Source organism: Penicillium odoratum (genome assembly GCF_028828045.1).
Source record: "Penicillium odoratum strain IBT 22623 chromosome Unknown utg000002l_segment0_segment0, whole genome shotgun sequence".
Classification (NCBI taxonomy): Eukaryota; Fungi; Ascomycota; class Eurotiomycetes; order Eurotiales; family Aspergillaceae; genus Penicillium; species Penicillium odoratum.
The window spans coordinates 2465079-2479517 of record NW_026643144.1 but is presented as its reverse complement, the minus strand read 5'-3'; the positions used below and the strand labels follow the sequence as shown (position 1 = coordinate 2479517).

Genomic DNA, 14439 nt, shown 5'->3' with positions numbered 1-14439 from the left:
GAATCTTTTGGAGGAGAGAATTGGGAGGAGAGGAAGAAAGGAGTAGATTGATGAAGGAGGTTTAATAGAACATTTGCATGAGGTGGTTCCAAGGTTACGGTGTGAGACATTGCCCCTGGTACTATTAATATATCCAGGGCTGCGCATACCAATGCTCCCGTGAAACTCTGCCTGGAAATTAGGTATATTTTCATGTGTGGTTTTTATTCGCGGATCTTGGTTGAACACAAGTACAATTGTCTTTCTCTCTCTCTCTCTTTGCTTTACATACGTCGGTTGTTACTATTTATAACTCATGCGCCATGACAGGATTATAGGAATACAATGCTTCTTATTCAGTATACAAGCCCTATTAGAACAAGTCTATAGTGACATAGGTTGAACAGCTAGGCTGTCAATTAGTTTTTAAACTCCTTGGGAGCGAGCATCAGCTCGGGGCGGACGTGCTTGTCGAAGTCCTCCTCGCTGAGAGCCTTAAGCTCCATAGCGGACTCCTTCAGGGTGAGACCCTTCTTGTGGGCGTTCTTGGCGACCTTGGAGGCCATATCGTAACCAATGACGGGGTTCAAGCAGGTAACGAGCATCAGACTAAAATCCAGTTAGTAACGTACAAGCAATGATGTAGAAAAGGAACGGGAAGCATACCTCTCGTGGAGAAGGGCGTTGATGCGGGACTCGTTGGCCTCAAGACCATCAACCAGGTTCTTGCGGAAGCTGTCCATGCCATCCGACAGAATGCGGACGCTGTGGAGCAGGTTGCGGATCATGACGGGCTTGAAGACGTTCAGCTCGAACTGGCCGTTCATGCCACCGATGGTAGCGGCGACGTGGTTACCCATAACCTGCGAGCAGACCATAGTCAGGGACTCGCACTGGGTGGGGTTAACCTTGCCGGGCATGATGGAAGAGCCGGGCTCGTTCTCGGGCAGGCTCAGCTCACCCAGACCGCAGCGGGGGCCAGAGCCGAGGTAACGGATATCCTGGGCGATCTTGAACAGAGACGCGGCCAGGGTGTTCAGGGAGCCAGAGGCCTCGATGATGGAGTCATGGGCAGCAAGAACCTCGAACTTGTTAGGGGCGGTCTTGAACTCGGTGCCGGTCATCTTGGAGATCTCGGCGGCAACGGCCTCGTCGAAGCCCTTGAAGGTGTTCAGACCAGTACCAACGGCGGTACCACCCTGGGCAAGGAAGCGCAGGTGGGGGATGCTGGCCTCGACGCGCTCAATGTTGCGGTCCAGCTGGGCGACGTAGCCAGAGAACTCCTGGCCGAGAGTGAGAGGGGTAGCATCCTGCAAGTGGGTGCGACCAATCTTGATAATGTGGTCGAAGGCCTCAACCTTCTCTTGGAGGGCGTTGCGCAGACCCTTGAGGGAAGGGAGCAGGGTGTTCTCGAGCTCCACAACGGCGGCGATGTGCATGACGGTGGGGAAGGAGTCGTTGGAGGAAGCCGACATGTTGACGTGGTCGTTGGGGTGGACGGGCTTCTTGGAGCCCATCTCGCCGCCCAGGATCTCAATGGCACGGTTGGAGATGACCTCGTTGGAGTTCATGTTGGACTGGGTACCAGAGCCGGTCTGCCAGACAACCAGAGGGAAGTGGTCCAGCAGCTTACCCTCGGCGACCTCGGCGGCGGCCTGCTTGATGGCCTCACCGATCTTGGGGTCTTTGTGATGGTCAGTACCGTGGTTTTTGGCGTATTTATCTTTCAGTTCCGCATAATTCACTTACCAAGGCCGTACTTCATGTTGACAGTGGCGGCAGCACCTTTGAGGATACCGAAAGCCTTAACAACGGGGTCGGGCATGCGGTCCTGGGGCTGGTTGATGTTGAAGTTGCTCAGGGAGCTATTTTCAATATCTCATCAGTTTCGCCTGCGCTGTATACCATTTGGGGGTTCGTATGGTTCGTCTTACCGCTGGGTCTGGGCACCCCAGTACTTGTCTGAGGGGACCTAATCAAGACTCAAATTAGAGATCCGTTGTCAAATGAGGGGGCAAATGCTGGAAGAAGACTTACCTGGATCTCGCCAAAGGCATCGCTCTCAGTGCGAGAAGAGGAAGACTGCATTCTTGTTAACAGAGTCCACATAGATTATGGTTTCAACTCCCTACCATCTTGGTTGTGCTGAAAGCTCTCTTGTTGTTGTTAAGAACCTGGAGGCGGGGGAATTGACCGAGACGGCTACTGGTGCTCAAAGCCCGGCTGGCATAGACCGGGGTACGAGCAGCAGCCGACACGAGAGCGCGGGCTGCGGGGTTGGCAGCTCTGGTCGCATGTGTCAAGGTAGCCATCGACCGCACCGCGGCTCGGGAGGTAGAGGGATTCATTGTGCCTGTAAATAGGTAAAACTGTGGCAAAAAATTCCAGTTAGAGTGTCCAATGGCTTGCTTGAGTGGATATGGACAATAGGACGGGGTCAGGACTCTACCTTTTTATAAACAGCGAACAAGAAGAAGAAAAGAAGAAACAATTGAACACCGAGTCTGAAAGCCGACTCTTCCCGGTATCGGCATAACAATACCACACAGTTGATCCGATCTGCCGTAGCCGGTTACTCCAGTAACATTTCGTTATATCTGTAATATATTGTATTGTACTGTCATCACCCTAACGCTTATACGTTCTTCCCTAATTTATCTGATCAAGTGATCTTCACGCCAGCTCCCGTTGCAGTGCTGCGATCACAGCTGCATTGTACTGTCGCCCTCCTTCAAGAATACCATCCAAGGCGCATAGCACATGAGGTGCCCCTATATATCGCTTGAGTTCTACGCGAACCTTTGCTGCTTCGAGCTTAGCTGCATATACTTCACCCTCATCACGCAAAGGATCAAGCTCAGCTGTTGTGATTAGGGCCGGAGCTAGCCCTTCAAAATCTGGAGCGAGCATGGGAGATATTTTCCAATCCTAACAAAAAGGTCAGCTTAGGGCCTACTGTAATCAATGGCTTTAAGGTTACCGACATCTTTAGATGGTGGAGGTCGAGGAACACCGAGGAAGTGTCGGTGAAAGTATGCCATGCGGGCCGCAGGGAGTGCTGGAGCAAACTCCATCTCTCGGTAGGATTCGTATGGGCAGTTTTCACGGTCAAATTTTCCATCTGGAGTAAAAACACTATGCAGGTCGCACACGGGGACAGTTAAAACTTGCAATCCCAAAGGGATCCCCTCATCGCGACAAAGATGCGCGATGACAGCTGCAAGATGGCCACCTGCAGATGCACCACCTACAGATAGTCGGGTCGGGTCGAGGTTAAGCTTGGTCGCCATTTTGGTTCGGATCTTAAACACTGTCAGTCCTACTGACTCGACTTTTTAGTATTTGAGCTTTACTTCGTACCCAATTGAAAGCCACCCAGCAATCATCTACCGGAATTGGAAATGGATACTCGGGAGCTAGTCGGTAATCCACATCAAATGCAACAAGGTTTCCGTCAAGACCATCAACAAGGGTCTTGCAGAAATCATGATCAGTAGCTAGGCTTCCAAATACCCATCCGCCGCCGTGGAAGTTGATATAGGCTGCCCTTTTCTGTTGTTCACCGTGTATACTTTGCTTAGGAGCTGGTTCAAATATACGAATAGTGATCTCGCCCCCCTTGACGGGGCATTTTTGTTCAGTTATGCGATAGATATCGGTACCACGAGCACGGCCGTAAGAAATGAGATAACGGGCCGGGTTCTGGCGAAGCTCGTCGATTGGAACCTCGTGGGTATGCAGACGTCCAGCGTTGTACTTGTTGTAGTGCTCGACATATACGGGGTCATAGCGATTGATCAGTTCCTATGGGATACTGTTGTGGAGAGGTTGGTAGACTTCTGGGATGCGCAAGTCATGCAAGGTCGGGTCTGTCTGGTAGTCTTGGGTCATTTTGAACGTTTGATTTCTTTGAGACGCGAAATTACCTTTGAAAGAAACGCTCGAGTCAAGCAATATAAGGAGATCTCATGAGGGGAGGCTCGAGGGTACATTGATATATGTATCCATCAATGATTGGCTCTCCGTGGTTGCATGGCGCGGGGTGATTCAGTCTCCAAGCCTTATTCCGAACCTCCGGTCATCAACATGATACGATTCCCTCCGATATCTTTGCTTTTGTCAGTGAAAGTATCAACATCAGCTACAGAAAGAAACTGAATGTTCAAATGATCAAGCCAATTCAAGGGTTGAACCTTCAAATGTTGGCAGTTGTGAGTCTTGATCTATGAGGAAAACCAACTATATATTTCCACTACACTGTGTCTCCCAGACATCATATCAGCAACCACCCACAACATCTATGACTCCCTCTCGACATGAGATATACACCCTTGAGGACTTCTCATACTAATCAAGAAATGGAATCCGAATTACATATCGCACAATTATCTCAAAAGGGGCAGCATATATTTGATGACGTCCCATGCCGGTATATTGCAAGGTTTAGACCCACACTTGATTTGTCAACTTCAACAAGAATCCCATCAATGAATCACTAACAAAGGCTAGAAACGGCATAAATGGCCTCGTGACCTATATCCATACGAACATGACCAGAAGATTGGGGAAACCGGCATTAAGCGGTTGTTCCCGCGGGGCAAAAAAATATCTTTAAGATGGCGATATCGGGTCCACTTGACTCAGCGTGGGACCTGGATCTGCCCGCATTTCCACGTTTACTTTTCATTCCAATTCATTGATTGCAACAATTTTCCTCCCAATCTTCCACCCCCTCAATCGCCTTATATACACCATGGAAAAAGTTCCTACCCGTCTCAATGTGGCCCCCGTCCCACCAGACGAGATCTTCGCCTTGAACGGCGCCTACTTCGCCGATACCCACCCGCAAAAGGTCAGCCTGGGCGTAGGCGTTTACCGCACAGACGACGGCAAGCCATGGCCCCTACCAGTCGTGGAGAAGGCCGAGAAGCAGCTGGCGGCTGAGAACGACCTCATGCGACACGAATACACCGCGATCGAGGGCGATGTCCCGTTCCTGGGACTGGCGCGGGACCTGATGTTTGGGTTCGAGAACGGTGACGGCGACGTCGACGCCAAGGCACGCATCGCATCAGTGCAAACCGTTGCCGGAACAGGTGCCAATCACCTCGGTGCCCTGTTCCTGGCGCACCACATGAAGCCGCGTAATGTCTGGCTGTCGAACCCATCATGGGCGAACCACATGACTATCTGGGAATTGGCCGGAGTACCCCGCAAGACCTACCCTTACTACCACGCTGCGACTCGGTCGTTCGACTTCGAGGGTATGATTGCTACACTCGAATCCGAGGCACAGGAGGGTGATGCTGTTCTTCTGCACGCCTGTGCACACAACCCCACCGGTCTGGACCCGAATAAGGAGCAGTGGATGGCCATTGCGGATGTGTGTGAGCGCAAGAAGCTCTTCCCCTTCTTTGACTCCGCGTACCAGGGTTTCGCCTCTGGATCTGTCGAGGAGGACGCATGGGCTGTCCGCTACTTCTTTAACAACAAACCTGATATGGAGATGTGCGTGGCGCAGTCTTTCTCTAAGAACTTTGGTCTGTACGGTCAGCGTGTTGGTGCTTTCCACTACGTTACCAATCGCAGTGCTACTGTTATTCGCGATATCATTGTCAACAACTTATGCCATTTGATCCGTGGCGAGTTCTCCATGGGCCCGCGTATCGGTACCACTATCGTGAAGAAGATCTTGACAAACGAAGAATTGGTCGCCGATTGGCACCAGGACCTGCAGGTTATGAGCTCCCGCATTAAGACCATGCGTCAGGCGCTGTACAACGAGTTGGTTCGTCTGAAGACTCCTGGCACTTGGGAGCACATTATTCAGCAGGTAAGCTACATACTGGAAACCAAATTTCTCTCAATTTACTAATCGTCTATCTAGAATGGAATGTTCTCCTACACCGGTCTGACTCCCAAGCAAGTCTACGCTCTCAAGGACCAGTACCACATCTACATCCTTAAGTCCGGCCGAGCCTCCATCAGCGGCTGTAAGTATTTACACTGCATTAAACATCCTGAAACAAACGCGCTAATCATATCCCGGTCTAGTGAGTGAGAAGAATGTCAAGTACGTGGCACAAGCCATCGACGACGTCATTCGTACCGTGCTTTAAATTGCACTATAACACATAAGTGATTTGGTTCAAATTTCGGGTTCGCATTTGCTGAGAAAGGCCCTCCCTTTTGACCTTTGAGATGAGATGACATGCATAAGGCGGGTTACCGGTCCTTACCTACTAACGAACGTTGATGATAGACTTCATAGATCATGACCGCCATGTATGGTCCATCCTGCATTTTACCTTAGATACAAATTGGGTCTTCTCCAATTTATTAGAATATCAGGTTGCATTAAGAAAACTATCTACTGTACACAAATAACAAACTGTAAAAGGGTAAACATCGGATGCTCGTAACTAAAACACTCTGCCTAGCATGCCCTAGACCGCGATGACGTGAAACTGTACTGGATATAATCGTGGAAGCGCCCAAGACAAGAGAAGGCGGGACAAAGATTGGTATCGGGAAATGAAAAAGGGAAAGCGCTAGAGTGTTACTTCACTGAAGTCTCCTTCGCCCTCCTTCCCTTTACCCTTAGGACTGGGCTCGTCTCCTTCAGGTTTGTGCTGTGGAAGTGTACTTTCTTTGGTCTCTTCTTCACTCTCAGTCTGAACTGGTGTTTCCTCGATCTTTTCCGGCTCCGGCACAGATTCTGCGTGCCCGTTCTGCTGAGGTGTTTCCTCTGCATCATCGGACTCATCCTTGGGCGGTGGTGGGGGCGGAGTACTATCCTCATCTTCTGACCCGACCTCTTCCGTCAGCGCTTGTGGCTGGACAGTCGTCTCACCACCAGGGAACGGCGTCAGAGGTGGTTCAGCAGGAGGCTGCTCTGGTTCACTGCGCTGTGGCTGCGTACTAGGTCTGCCCTGAGCAGTCGTAGCAGCAGACATAGTAGATGTAGTGCGTTGATGCGAGGAACCATGAATAACACCGAGCTGACGGGCCTTGGGATCCGCATTCAAATAGTACCCACGCACACCAGCAATTGTACCTTCCGATTCACAGGCATCGACCCATTCAGGCACCACTACCGGGATGTTCATCTCAACAGCCTTTTCCCACAGCGGGCCGCGGCCCTCTGCACAGACGAAGTGGGTCGTATCAATGCGCACGGTATCAATCATCTTGCCACCAATCCGGTCCAGCGTAGCGCCCAATGCCTCCTTGCGCGCAGGGTCCAGAATGCCAGGTGTCACTGTGATACCGGAGAGATCGGTCATCTTGTGTGTACGGCATGTCAGCTTCTCGGACTGGTAAGTGCCAGCGGTCGTGCGCAAGACGAGGTGGAAGGTGTATTCGGCATGAATGGCCAGACCACTGATCTTGGTGCTGCGAGTCTCGAGCGGGCGGGGTATGGAGCCAGCCTTGGAGTTGTTGCGGTAGAGTGAGAGCGATTTCAGGGACGCGGTGGCTAGGTCGATGGGGTCCCATTCGAGAACAAGGGAGGTTTGGGTTGCATTGCGCAGGCGGAGGATGGGCGGCGATGGGGTCTTCACGCCGTAGGTGTTTAGAATGCGCTTCTGGAGGGATTGGAAGGCGTTGACGTTGGCTGTTTCCGCGGCGTGGTTGCGCGCAACATTGATGTCGACGATGCTGCCCGAGGAAATGTTATTTGGGAGGAGAACTGAGGGGAATTCGATCTATGTTTGATTTGATTAGTATATATTTGGTGCTTGATTCTCTGTGCTGAGTTCCTGGCAGTGTCCGTTTGGGGAGCCTCAGGCGACCAGGGGCTTGCTTACGATGCGGTTGTCCTGGGTCAAGAGCACCGCGACGCCGGCGTCTACCTTGCCGACAGTCAAGGAGACTAGCATTGTGAGAGGATTTTAGGTGAAGACGAGAGGAGTTAGGAGGTGGTGGTGTTGATCGGAGGGAGGAGGTGTATTTGACAAGTCCGGTGTTGATTCCGCCAGATCGGCATTTAGCGAGGCTTGAGGCCGCGGGAGCTAATATACGCCTGTTCTATATTTACCCTTTTAACTCCGCCAACTATCAAATTCATAATTGAAACCACATTGATACATTTGTAACATTAAGCGGAAATAAAATGAATAGTGGATATATTTTGGAATCAACTCTAACGCCATGCAATGATGCTCAGATAATATACAGGTATGCCTTACTCGGGCTGGTGATATGATACATATTTGTACATGGTTAATCAAGCCTTGTCCTTCCAAAGCCTCGGATGCCTTGCGACTTCCTTCGCCCTGTTTTCGAAATCCGCGGACCGTTGTTGCAGAACATTCCGTAGGAGGTAATGGGCATCTCGCTGGACTACCTTGAAATCACGGTTGATGCATCCAGGACGAAGTGTAAGCTCCAATGAGCCTGTGAGATTGTGCTTGCGGGGTGTGGGCGAATCCTTTAGCGGAATACCCAGATCGTCATAGCCTTGGTTTCTCAACGCCTCTTGAAAGGCGAGTCGCGCTCTGCGTGCGCACCAAGAACGAACAACTCGTTTAGCATTTTTGAGAGGTGCTACCGATACCCTCCACCACAGAGTATTCTTATCACGCGTCTTCCACATGTGCACAATTTTAGGACGAATTGGATGGGTAGGAGAGCCCAGATAGCGTTGCGCAATGGAAGGAACGGTATTTATCGGACAATAGCGGACGTTCATGCTAGACGAGGATGAGGATAACCACTTCGCGCTAGACGAGGTTGAGGATAAACCATTCATGACGATTCAGTGCGCACCGCGGGAGTCTGCCAGATTGGCTGGTAGGGAAATTGTGTCGTAGCGGAACCACGTCGGATCATAGCGAATTCAATCGAGGATCATGGAGATCTGAAGGCCTGGCAAGGTCATGCGCCCGGGTTGTGAAGGCTTCGAGCCTGTTTGGTACCTGAATTGTGTTCAGGGGTCCTTGAAGCCTCAAAATCATAAATAGGATATGAGTCTCAAAGAATTCCAGGAACCGCTCTGGTCCAACGATCTGGAAAGTTCACAACTTCTCCGATCACACCTGATTGTTATCGCGTGCTTCGGTACCTTTTTTTTCTGCCAAGTCAATACTAGGCGGTGGGAATTTATAGGCCTGAAAGACAAGGCCTGGATTGTCGCCTTTGTGCCTGATTAGGTAAGACGCAGATTTGAGCAGGACACAAGATCCCCCACTCCCAACACTCTTTCCTTCCACTCGACCACTCCGGGGATTATCTAGTCCTCTTTTTCTTCTTCCAACGAAGAAAGAACCACGAGCACCATCACATAGCGAGACTTGAGTCCAGTGAAGGTCACGTCCCACCGCTATGCCCAAGAACAAGGGAAAGGTAAGAATGCAAAATATTCAGCCCCTCCTTGTTGGAATGTGTCACCCGCCACCGTCCCTCATGGGCGGCCAACCACCCATAAGATAGGTTGATGATGACGGAAAAATGTGCTCATTTCAACTTGATATTCTTTCGCATCGCATTCTTGCAACACAAATACTAACAAATGAATACAGGGCGGTAAGAACCGTCGTCGTGGTAAGAACGAGAATGACAACGAGAAGCGTGAGCTTGTCTTCAAGGAGGATGGCCAGGAGTACGCTCAGGTCGTGAAGATGCTCGGTAACGGTCGTCTTGAGGCTCTCTGCTTTGATGGCGAGAAGCGTCTGGCCCACATTCGTGGCAAGCTCCGCAAGAAGGTCTGGATCAACCAGGGTGATATCATTCTCCTGTCTCTCCGTGACTACCAGGATGAGAAGGGCGATGTTATCATGAAGTACACCGCCGATGAGGCCCGTTCCCTGAAGGCCTACGGCGAGCTGCCTGAGCACGCCAAGATCAACGAGACCGATACCTACGGTGCCGAGGGCGCAGACGACAACGTCGAGTTCGACGAAGACCGCGAGAGCGAGGATGAGAAGGAAATCGATGTCGACGAGCTCTAAGCTCACCCATATACACCCCAGAGCTCGATGCTCTCTGCCCTGCGAGGGTGCCATTTTCATGGCGCTCTCCAGATGTTTCGCCACAAACCCCTCTTACACTGCCGCTGATGGTGGTCAGTACACTGGATCTAATGCGTCTTATCACTCGAGCCTCCTTGTTCCATGAGGTCGATATCAGATCATTTCATTCGTTTTTTGAACGGGTAACAAGCATCCGTCAACCAGTTCACAACGCTGCACTCCATCACGGCTCTGCATGAGGATGAGGGCTTCCTTGTATCCCCTCTTGGGCGCTTCGACAATTCACCAGGGCATGAAGTCATCGACGATACGGTTTCGGGATTTGTATGTTGGCTGTTGGGTTTCTGGGGTCGATTGTTTACTACAGTTCCCTATATGTCTTTGCAAAATACCCGGGATCATGCTGCGCAGAAAAGTGGTGGCAACTCGCATGATGAACCTGCGTGTATGTTTACCTGCATTGCATTGTATGCTATGCGTCCTGCTCTGTTTAGCCTACTTTCCTTCCATTCCTTTCGAGTGATAGAGTTATGAAAAAGGTCACAAGAATTGAAAATAGTCCATTATCACGTTCCAAGCCACATGATATTAGTAGAGGCGGATGTCAGTACTTTCTTGATTAGAATTCTGTTGATGAGAACTCTGTTCCCACCCTAAGCATCATCCTGGATCCATATGTACACCAAACCGAGGTCAACCTTCCTGTTCTGGGGTCCAACTTTACTCCAAATATTGCATACTGGAGAGCTTAGCACACCCAACGCACCCAGTCGCTGATCAGATAATCTGGAGAAGCAAAGCTTAATATTCATCATAAGAACATCTGTATCCTTCGCTAAATATGTGAAGCATTACGGGCTCCTAATGGTAGTAGCCCCCAGAGCTTGGATAGTAGCATTGCACCCCCATAGAACGAATTCACAATTCGTAACAGCAACCGTACTACATAAACCAGCAACCTAGTATTTCTCAAGCAATAGAAAAGAATACTAGCGCATAGATCTAAAATCAATTCACAAGCTCCCCTCCCCACCCGTAGACCCATTCACGCACCCAAAACTCCCAAACATCGCCTTAGCAGCAGCCTGCCAGACTGTCTCCTGTTGCAGATAATTCTCCAGCGTGTAGAAAAGCCGACACTCCGCCGCCTCATAAACAAATTGTAATGGTGTCTGATCGTCAACCGGATCATACTCATTCCGCAGATTCAAATTGCCGCTCCACGCAAACGACTCCTCAAGACTGGGGCTGGATTCGTTAAATTTCTTCCATTCAGCCTGTGTCAGGAGTGGAGAGGATGTATTGGCTGAGTTGCGAATGAGTGTATTCGCTTGCTGGATGTAGCCGTTGATATAGTCAATACCGAGGGACTGGCCACCCTTGACGCCGCCGACGCCTTGCATGGGTTCGTTTTTGGGACGGCCACCGAAGGCGATTGTGCGGACGCCTTGCCGTTTCATTAATTTGACGAAGAACGCGCAGGTAGAGACGCAGTCGCCGTCGGTTATCTAGATAGGTTAGATGTAGAATGGATTTGAACAAGGGAAGACTTACGATGGCGATATTTTCTGCGGTGAAGAGGGCTTTGGAGGGTTTCAGTGGGATGGAACCGTAGCCATTGATCGGATATACCGTGGTTGAGGAGGCCGTGTAGTTAAAATTAGCGAGTAGGCTAGATGAAGAACTCCCCAAGACATCGTGAGGTCCATAGAGATCTTCCCAGGAACTGAAGCCAGTGTCTTGGCTTGGAGTAACCATTTCCCTGTAGGCGAAGATGTTGCTCGAATCTTTTGTGTTATCTTGCGAATAGGCCTGCGTCAAGTACTTCGCGGCATCATGTGCCCTGAATCGTGTTGCGGTGTAGGGAAACGAGCTCGGGAAGAAAATGCGAGACATGTCTATTCCTGTAGACATGTAGCCTCCCGGGTTGGCAGTGACGTCGATCAAGATATTCTTCTTTCCTGCGGCGATGGCATTTTGCAAGAAGTTAACAGTTACCCGAGCCACTTGTGATGGACTCGAGGCGAACGTCGGCAAGAAAAGGATAGCCGTGTCCTGAAGACTAGTAAGATTTGAGAAGTAGCCAGCAATAGATCCTTCAGGATTGCCTAAAGTGGCATCAGGGAGCCCGGTCACTTCAGATGCTTGCTCGGCACCCGCATCTGAGCTTGCCTCTGTTGGCAAGCTTTGTGGAAGGCAGTTGATGTTGTACAGCTCTGTTCCATTCTGGTAGGAAAAGTACCTCTCCATTGGTTTGGCAGTCTTTTGGACAGTCTGGCTGGTCCCGTTAGAGTACTTTATGGTGAGCTCTGACCCTTCAGTCCAGGCGCCGTTTGTAGCCCAGATGCCATTCTGGTCGGTTGGAGTATTGGTGAAGATACGTGCCAGTGCCGGGAAGACTCGGTTATATCTGAAATGTCAACAAAATTCTTTGATGACGAGAAGGGAACTCACTGTGCATCGCGATCTTGAAGGCTTTGACTTAAAGCATATAATTCAAGATAGTCAGCAACAGCAGTGCCATTGATGGATTCAATAGATGACACATCCTTTGAACCGCTCTTTTGGGCTCTGGCGTCACCTAGTATGAATCAGCACGTGTCTTCAACATTTGAAAGTAGATGGGGATCACATACTAAGCGTGAACACCTCCGGCAGTGAAAGTCCGTCCGACGAAATCGAAATAAGAGGCAAATCAATCTGAAAGCTGAAAATTGACTGTGAGCACAGTTGGAACGCTAAGTGACCATCGTGAGCAGATGATATGAGACTGGAGACATCCAAGTCCATCTCAAATTGACTAGAATATTCCCCGTTGTCGACCTTCTCTAGAATGGAATCAATTCCCCCTAGGAGATCGGTAGACGGCATATCATAGCCAGACGGTGGATCTATCGGATACAATTAGAATTCAAAGGGGAAATGATTGTTTGGGCTTTTACTCTTGAGAATATCAACCGTAGACTGAAACTCGAGCATCTTGCGAACCTGATTCAGGAAAACAACCGCACGGTCCGAATCGAAAGGCATCGACATCAGGCATTGAAAAGCCAATTCATGAGATACCGAAGTAGTTGCTGAAATGATTAGCCGTGTACATCCGAATACCAAGCAGACGACATACTTTGGTCCTGATTACTGCTTGAGACTAAGTTGGTAATCTGCGCACACGGCTCAATATCGCGTGCTTTCTTGCTTGCCCCAACAACCGCCGCCAACATGACCGGGGCCAACAATGTTGTCTTGAGATGCATGGTTGGGAAGTTGAAAATGTCAAAAAGCGAAGTCGGTTCCAAAGTGTTTTGTATGGGTTTCCCCACTCTCAGGGGCCTAGTGGACCCTTGCGTGGCGTGTCGATTTCTATTTTAGCGGATCTGCAGGCCCAGGATCGCCGCCAAGACGGTGAATGCGAATTGGACTGTCCAAAAACCCGGATGGCTCAGGCTGTGATGATGATTTAGCTTATTCTCAAGGTTTCTGTAGCCAGCCGCAATTGAAAGGGTGCAATAGGGAAGGCACCGTCACTGGGTACGTCTGTTTACTTACTACATCTTGGTTGCCTTGGCTACCTGATAACTTTTCATCCGATTATATTTCAATAATTCTAAAATGGGATTATAATCTTGAGTAACCTTGAAAAACTTGGATCCTATTACTCAGTACCTTATTCTATTTATTACCATATCATAAGCTTTATCCGCCGTGCAGGTATACGCGACGTCTAGTGCGGAATGAATAGGACATCAATCATTGTAGTAGTATAGTGTATTGATAACATCGCTATATTTACTGTGCATTGAATAGACTCTCCGACAGATAAGTTAGGGGATATCGTAGGACATACTACAGGAAATGAAGGATATGAGAGAGGCTAGGTTCACGGTGTAGGGAGAGAGGTCAAACGACAAGTATGGTTAATGAGGCAATAAGAATTATAGAAGATCTCAAATGATTCAAAGAAACTAGATCAACGCTAATCAAAGGTCCTAGTCCTTTTTGGATTTGTTCAGCTCCTTCATGCGTGCCTCAATTTCCTCGTGTGAGGCCTTGGGTGGCATCTCTGATCGAAGATTAGCAACTGAAATACTTGTCACGATTCATTAACAAACCGTCAGGGATTTGCGGTCCCTTAGATATGTGGTCGAAAGCCGTAGCCTTTGGTTTATCTTCGGGTTTAGTGTGGGGCTCGTTGCCTTCCTTGGCAGTAGGGAAGGTTTCGGCATCCGGAATGATGGGCATCTTGAGGTATAATATCTTTAGAGATAATAGAAATAAGATAAAGTTGAGCTTTAGAGTCACAGAGAATACAATAAAAACAGTTTGGGATGATGGAAAGACAGGGTTTTGTTGCTGATAATGAGCCCTTATATAGATCCCTGTGGAATGACGTCGGCGGTCGGGTGGGAAGCTTGGTCTTACAGAGAGGCAACGTCAGGTTAGAAAAGAAGATGCCTAGCTCTGGCTGTAAGCATTTGAGAGGGATTTCATC

General features: G+C 49.6%; 8 protein-coding genes across 8 annotated transcripts; 2 read left to right on the top strand and 6 right to left on the bottom strand.

The window, feature by feature from the left end:
* Positions 1-398: 398 nt before the first annotated feature.
* N7520_002940 (class II fumarate hydratase) lies at positions 399-2327 on the bottom strand (the record flags this gene model as incomplete). Its single annotated transcript, XM_057136875.1, has 6 exons — positions 399-588; positions 646-1663; positions 1729-1844; positions 1914-1951; positions 2017-2061; positions 2112-2327. 6 exons carry the CDS (start codon positions 2325-2327, stop codon positions 399-401), a joined length of 1623 nt encoding a protein of 540 aa, XP_056999561.1.
* Positions 2328-2652: 325 nt separating this feature from the next.
* Positions 2653-3783, bottom strand: N7520_002939 (alpha/beta hydrolase; the record flags this gene model as incomplete). The annotated part of the gene is made up of 3 exons (XM_057136874.1): positions 2653-2907; positions 2964-3281; positions 3340-3783. Coding segments are annotated over 3 exons (1017 nt in total), but the record flags the coding sequence as incomplete, so codon positions are not given.
* A 949-nt stretch (positions 3784-4732) lies between these two features.
* N7520_002938 (putative aspartate transaminase) lies at positions 4733-6098 on the top strand (the record flags this gene model as incomplete). The annotated part of the gene is made up of 3 exons (XM_057136873.1): positions 4733-5812; positions 5867-5972; positions 6034-6098. 3 exons carry the CDS (start codon positions 4733-4735, stop codon positions 6096-6098), a joined length of 1251 nt encoding a protein of 416 aa, XP_056999559.1.
* Positions 6099-6530: 432 nt separating this feature from the next.
* On the bottom strand, positions 6531-7859 carry N7520_002937 (putative chitin biosynthesis protein (Chs5); the record flags this gene model as incomplete). The annotated part of the gene is made up of 2 exons (XM_057136872.1): positions 6531-7685; positions 7788-7859. The coding sequence occupies 2 exons, from the start codon at positions 7857-7859 to the stop codon at positions 6531-6533; spliced, it is 1227 nt and encodes a 408-aa protein (XP_056999558.1).
* A 347-nt stretch (positions 7860-8206) lies between these two features.
* Positions 8207-8731, bottom strand: N7520_002936 (uncharacterized protein; the record flags this gene model as incomplete). Its single annotated transcript, XM_057136871.1, has 1 exon — positions 8207-8731. One exon carries the CDS (start codon positions 8729-8731, stop codon positions 8207-8209), a length of 525 nt encoding a protein of 174 aa, XP_056999557.1.
* Positions 8732-9303: 572 nt separating this feature from the next.
* Positions 9304-9929, top strand: N7520_002935 (translation initiation complex factor eIF1A; the record flags this gene model as incomplete). Its single annotated transcript, XM_057136870.1, has 2 exons — positions 9304-9324; positions 9501-9929. 2 exons carry the CDS (start codon positions 9304-9306, stop codon positions 9927-9929), a joined length of 450 nt encoding a protein of 149 aa, XP_056999556.1.
* A 1034-nt stretch (positions 9930-10963) lies between these two features.
* Positions 10964-13204, bottom strand: N7520_002934 (uncharacterized protein; the record flags this gene model as incomplete). Its single annotated transcript, XM_057136869.1, has 6 exons — positions 10964-11458; positions 11505-12360; positions 12405-12531; positions 12587-12841; positions 12893-13027; positions 13075-13204. 6 exons carry the CDS (start codon positions 13202-13204, stop codon positions 10964-10966), a joined length of 1998 nt encoding a protein of 665 aa, XP_056999555.1.
* Positions 13205-13936: 732 nt separating this feature from the next.
* Positions 13937-14189, bottom strand: N7520_002933 (uncharacterized protein; the record flags this gene model as incomplete). Its single annotated transcript, XM_057136868.1, has 2 exons — positions 13937-14010; positions 14060-14189. 2 exons carry the CDS (start codon positions 14187-14189, stop codon positions 13937-13939), a joined length of 204 nt encoding a protein of 67 aa, XP_056999554.1.
* Positions 14190-14439: the final 250 nt, after the last annotated feature.